This window comes from Calypte anna, chromosome 2 (genome assembly GCF_003957555.1).
Source record: "Calypte anna isolate BGI_N300 chromosome 2, bCalAnn1_v1.p, whole genome shotgun sequence".
Taxonomy (NCBI): domain Eukaryota; kingdom Metazoa; phylum Chordata; class Aves; order Apodiformes; family Trochilidae; genus Calypte; species Calypte anna.
Window position 1 is genome coordinate 84348304 of NC_044245.1, and position 6000 is coordinate 84354303.

At 40.4% G+C, this 6000-nt stretch overlaps 1 protein-coding gene across 3 annotated transcripts in view; it reads left to right on the forward strand.

The window, feature by feature from the left end:
* FHOD3 (formin homology 2 domain containing 3) overlaps positions 1–6000 on the forward strand; it is a 390937-nt gene that overhangs the window by 327615 nt on the left and 57322 nt on the right. For all 3 annotated transcript variants that reach the window (XM_030444367.1, XM_030444368.1, XM_030444369.1), the window contains one exon: positions 1863–2752. In XM_030444367.1, the coding sequence (XP_030300227.1) occupies positions 1863–2752 (890 nt within the window). The remainder of the gene's footprint in view (positions 1–1862; positions 2753–6000) is intronic.

Sequence of the window (6000 nt, forward strand, 5' to 3'; positions counted from 1 at the left end):
GAAATCCTTGGGGCGAAGGGAGGCTCAAGTAGGTAAAATCTATGTTGTGGAAAGGAGTTGTCTCTTCCTGTTGCCTAGTAAAACTACTTCAGAGACAAATCTGAGAGGCTGCCTCAGGTGACAAATCTTGTTGAGAATGCAATCCCATGGATAAAGGCTGAGGAGACAAAAAACAAAACAAAAACAAAAACAACAACAACAACAAAAAAAAAGAGTAGTGGAAGAACCCTGCAGAAAAGAAGAAGGAAACAATTTCAGAGGTTGTATCCACTGCTGAAAAAAAAGTCTTCTATTCAAATAAGGTTAAACCTCTGATTTTATAATATGGTTGATCTGAATAGAGATGAGAGTCATTGCTGTCCATATGCTTTGTGATGTGATATGCATCCTAGATTTTAATTTGGTGTCATTTTAAAGAGGCTGGGGAGAGCTGTGAGGCCCTGGATGTGGATCGCACTGAGGAGACACCTTCTCAGAGCACACAGAGCTAGATGTCATGGCACCAGAGCAACTCCTTTGACAAAGGAAGCAGTAAAAAGTGTTTAAAACTCTGAAGTGCTGAAAAAGGTGGGAGTAGAAGGAGAGAAACAAAGATAAAAAGGAAGTCTTAGGAGAAAGGACAGCTGACAGGTATAAAATAAAATTTTTAAATACAAGAGGCCAAAAGGCCTGACTTCGGCTTGCAAGGCTAGCAAAATTTATAAGAAACAGAGTTTTTAAAAAATACCTTAATAAAATGTGTAAAGCCTGTGGGGGACAGAAGGAGTCCCATACAGGAAATACTTTATGTGTGAAGAACTATCTTTATCCATGGTTATTCACTGCATCCGCACTGGGAAAAGAAGCACCATAATTTTCAAACACAATATCCACATTGGTTAGTAGTATAACATACAGGGAACTGTAGTCAAAGAGATGCTGACATCATTTATTTTTACAATTTGACAGCTATAGTTTGTTATTTATGGCACTGTCTCAAACATGGTATTTTGAAGATTGTTGTTGAGAAAAGCAGAAGTCAGAAAGATGAAGTTTCATTACAGTGACATATTAAATGATTGTGATGTGGGAAGAAGACCATCATCAGGTTTTTCAATGCCATCATCTGTTAGAGGGAGGGTAACAGTGGTTCAAGTCTTTTGTCAAAGGTGTTCCTATTTCTAGAAATAACTTTAAAAATCTTACTTATGCTTATACTCACTGAGTTGCCCTGAGAGCCATACCCTGGGTATGCAGCCTGCTCTGGAATTCAAATAGTCCGTGTTGTGAAGATGGCCCATGTACCCAGCCAGGAGGTCTGAGGAACAGTCTGATGTGAAAGCTGTCTGCCCTTAGCCAGTGGGGAGGGAGGAAGAGGAGGGAGCAGTCCTGACATCAGGAAGGAAAGGTCTTTTTGATAAGAAAGCTTTCCTGGGGTAATACCAGCTTATGGCCAGGTGAAAGGCACAACAACAAAAATACTTTGTGCCATTGTCATGGTATTTCAGTCCCGTTCCAGGTTACTAAGGATTGTTAGCATTTATGCACTGTATAAAATGAGCTGGAATAGCAAAGTGAGACCTAAAAGATTTCAGAAAAAAGCCTGAACCTTGAAATCCTGACAGTTACGTAGTCCCTCCTGGGCTACACTTCTTTGTTTCTCCTCCCATTCCTTTTTGGAGAATTACTTCCAGCTTATCAAAATTAGTCCATATATCATGACTGTCACTTATTTGAAATTTTTCAAAGCTATGGCTTGCCCAGTTTCAGACAAATTGTGCATGTGTCCCCCCCTTTTTTTTCTGGTGGGTTGAATACTGTTCTTGCTGCTCTGTCTCCCTTCCCTTGACTCTTTCCATCTGTGTGTGTGTGTGTGACTGCAGGTCCGTGGTTGCAGACCATCCAGGATGCTGGTGTGAATGAGCAGTGCAGCAACATCCTCAACAACAAGCGGTTTATGCTGGACATGTTGTATGCGCATAACAAGAAGCCCAAGGATGAAGAGGAGAAGGAGCTGGAGGCGAAGGAGGAAAAGAAGGAGACGGAGGAAAGCGGGGAGTCCCTCGCTAGCCTAGCCAGTAGGATCTCTATCCTTCAGGCCACGAAGCAGGCAAAAGATGAAAGCGTCAAAAAGATGGAGATCAGAAACCTGGACAACCAAGGCAGCGTGAAAGCCTTCGCAGAAAAGTTCAATAGCGGTGAGCTGGCCAAGGGGACGGCCGTGCCTGAAGATGAAATCAGTGAGCAGGTCCCTGAGAAAACACCAGCACAGCCAAAGAAGGAATCTGACTACATCTGGGATCAGCTCATGGCTAATCCTAGAGAACTTAAAATCAAAGACATGGATTTTACAGACTTGGGGGAGGAGGATGATGTAGATGTGTTGGACATGGATATGGGTCCTGGGGACTCCCTTGTTCCCCCTCCTCCACCTCCGCCTTCTTTTCTGGGTTTGCCTCCTCCGCCGCCTCCCCCGCTGTTTGGATGTCCGCCTCCACCTCCACCCTCTGCTAATTTATTGGCTCCTCCTCCGCTTTTTAGCACTCCTCAGGGTTTAGGGTCACCCCAGGTTTCTAGGGGTCAGCCAGCATTTATAAAGAAGAAGAAAACCATCCGTCTGTTTTGGAACGAGGTCCGGCCATTTGAGTGGCAGTGTAAAAACAACAAACGCTGCAGAGAATTCCTGTGGTCGAAACTGGAACCCATTAAGGTGGACACTTCCAAACTGGAGCATCTCTTTGAGTCTAAATCCAAGGAACTGCCTGTCACAAAGGTACAACTTGTATTCAGCTTGCTATTACTTTGCTATTGTATTGGTACTCATTCTGACTAAGATCTGGGTGATTTATGTTGTTTATATGAAAACAGTGGAAATTGCTGGATGTGTTTCTAGCTTACCTATGAGGGAAGATATTCCATGGCCTGAAACTAGGAGATGAAGCTAGGGTGGTGTACATGCCAAGCTGCTGTCATATCTCAGGTCTACCAGTTTTGGGTTATCCCTTCAGATGGGGAATACCAACAAATTTTGCATTAGGCTGTTTGTAACTGTTTGCCAAACTAGGTAATGAAATCTGGAATATTTTCTTTTACATTCATATGAAGATCACAGCATGATGATTTGTATCTGTGTCTTTGACAGTTCTTCACTTGTTAATATCTTCCTAAATGTGTTGTAGAAAGGTCAAAATATCAAACTGCATCTGCTGCAAGCAGCCTATAAGTGCTTTTTAGTGTAGGGTCATTTTATCAGCTGGACCGAGTTCACAGCTAATCTCAGGGCTGTGGGATTTTTGTTTTATACTAGTGAACAGGCCTATTTTAAATCCTTAATTTTCACGATCTAGCTATCCAAATTTTAGGATAGAAGCTGGATGAGGAAATACCTTTGTACCTAGGATTCCCTTTTCTTTAGCAGCTTTGTTATAAAAAAATTAAATAAAAGGCTGGTGGCACGGCTGTTTAACATTAGACTCAACAACAAGGTTAATTTATAGTTAAATTTAGTAGGCATTTGAAGTACCATTAAAAAAATTATTAGCTTGAACATTTGTTTTTCATGGCTACACAAACCCATTTCTTCTAAGCAGAATAATCTGTAGCAGGGTAACAGTGTCTTTTTTCCAGTTAAAATGCTAGTAAAAGATGTCCATCTCTCTTACCTCGAATAAATAAATTGCTTGTATGTTTTCTATGTACCCTTATATGTTTTATAGTGACATAAAAAACAGCCAGTATGTAGTATATATGTTACTGTTTGCTCTTATCCTGGGGATACTGGATGTCTCACAGTAGAAGTTCTCCCTGTCACTTGTTGGGGTTGTTAACTCAAAATTTTCTAGTAGTCATTCTTGCCCTTCTTGGCCAAGTGAACACATTGCAATTTGAATAATCAACCCCCTCAATAACTACCTACCAAACAACGGGTACATAAATATATATATGGCTCATGTAGATCCAGTTGTCACTGTTCTTAGCTGAATTTTTTGTGACACAGATGCACGTAGATTTGAAACGTATGGCATAGCAACTCTAAAAACACATTCAACTAATTCTGAGATTAATTTCTCCTATTCCTTTGCTGCTGAGGAAGGAATGCTGGTGATGTCGTGGTGTGTTACTCCTCATCTCATTTGTATTTGTAAATACAAATCTACCACAGATGGTTCATAGATGGAAGGAATGAGAGAGCTTTCTTAGATACATAAAATGTTTAAATCCTTGAACTGAATGTGGAATTATGATATATTTGCCATTTCCAAACTTTAGCCTTGTGCTAAATGCCAGTATTGTAATGGATCAGTCCAGCTGATTCTTCATCTTTATTGTCACCCAGAAGTTTTGATAAAATACTAAATTTTGACTTGTTTACTTTTCCAGTCATTTACCATGGACGTTCCCAAATTGCCTTTGGCCTTTCCTTTCCCCTTTGCTTCACAAACCTGCCTGAGCTGCCTGATGCTTTGGAAAACAGCTTTTGGCTTCTGGCTGGAAGATGAGTTAGCAGGTTTCTTTGAAATTAGTGCAAGTCTGAGGAATGATTTAGGTGACTGCTTTCCTCTTGGAGACTAATAACTGCTCTCTGCATGAGACATTATACTTTTGGCTCTCTTTCCACCCTGTCCCATAACACAGACATAGAAGTCTCGCTGCCTCTGTAGAGAAGACAATAGTGACCTAAGATTACTGTAGTAGAAACCTACTCAGACTTCTGAGACTCCTGTGTGTTTTTCTTGAATACCAGTAAATCTTCCAGGACAGGAGATGGTCCTTAGATCAAGTGAGAGTGGGGAATAATGAAGCAGCCCACTAAATCTGTAAAAGACTTGAGGTTTGGTACAAAGATTGCACTCAAATTAGGACAGCTCTCGCTTTTTCCAGACTGCTTGGTTTATTTCCAGGGAGCACATTCCCCGTTGTGTCTAGTTTCTGGTGTCCAATGGCAGCAATCCAAAGCAGGTTTATTCTATAATATCCTAAAGTCTGACTCACAGCTCAGTTGGTTCAGCTGAAAAAAATAGCAGAGCAACAAATCAAAAGTCAAATCTCTAGGTTCCATAGCAAGAAAGGGAAGCAGGTGCATGGAAAAGGAACAGTCCAGAAGGATGAGAGGAAAAGCAAAGTCAGGGTGTGTAGGGGGGGCTTGGCTCTATCTTGTGCATATGCTCTTTCATACAGCTGTAACCAATTTTACTCCAGTTTCTAATCCTTCATTGTGATTTCCACAACACACAGCTATAAACAGCTACTTCCTGGCTCATGAAAAGTTTTTCATTAATACAATAGGCTGCAATAAAATAAAGTAGATTTTAAAGTGTAGGATACAATATAGGAGTTAATGGGAGGCAGGTTTGGAGGGGAGATTCTTGGTTTTAGGAAAACTTATGCCACAATTGGTTACTAATACATTGATTATAGTTAATAGAGCACTTTTAGTTCCAGAGTGTCCACAACATTCTGTTTTCAAATAGAAAGAGAGTGATCAGGTGTCTCCTCTAATCTGCTCTAGAATTTCTTTTCTTCTCCCTCCACCAAACAAAGTGAGTATTCTGGCAAAGTAGTTCAAAGTGTTTATTTTTCTGGGAAAATAAAGGAAAACACATAGACACTACTGAGTCAAAATAATGTTGCTTAGTCCTTCTGCCCTTGGTTCTGTGTGTCCTCTGGAAGTATTATTTTGCTGATTCATCTGTATTCTTAGGAACATAGTGAAACAAATGTGCCCACAGACATTAAAACTAGTTGGAGTGAAAAATTAAGTACCATATTTTCATGTATGTGTGTATATACATGCCCAGACATGTATCCATATGAAAAGATTTGTTACAGTTTGAATAAAGACCAAGGCAAGTCATAAATGTGGAGTAGAAACTGTAAAAGATTGTGTATGACAGACAAAGTCAGTGGCAGCTGAGTGATTCAATTTTAAATCATAGAATCACAGAATTGGCTGGGTTGGAAGGGACCTCAGAGATCATCGAGTCCAACCCTTATCCAATGCTTTATGCTAAATCTTTGCTA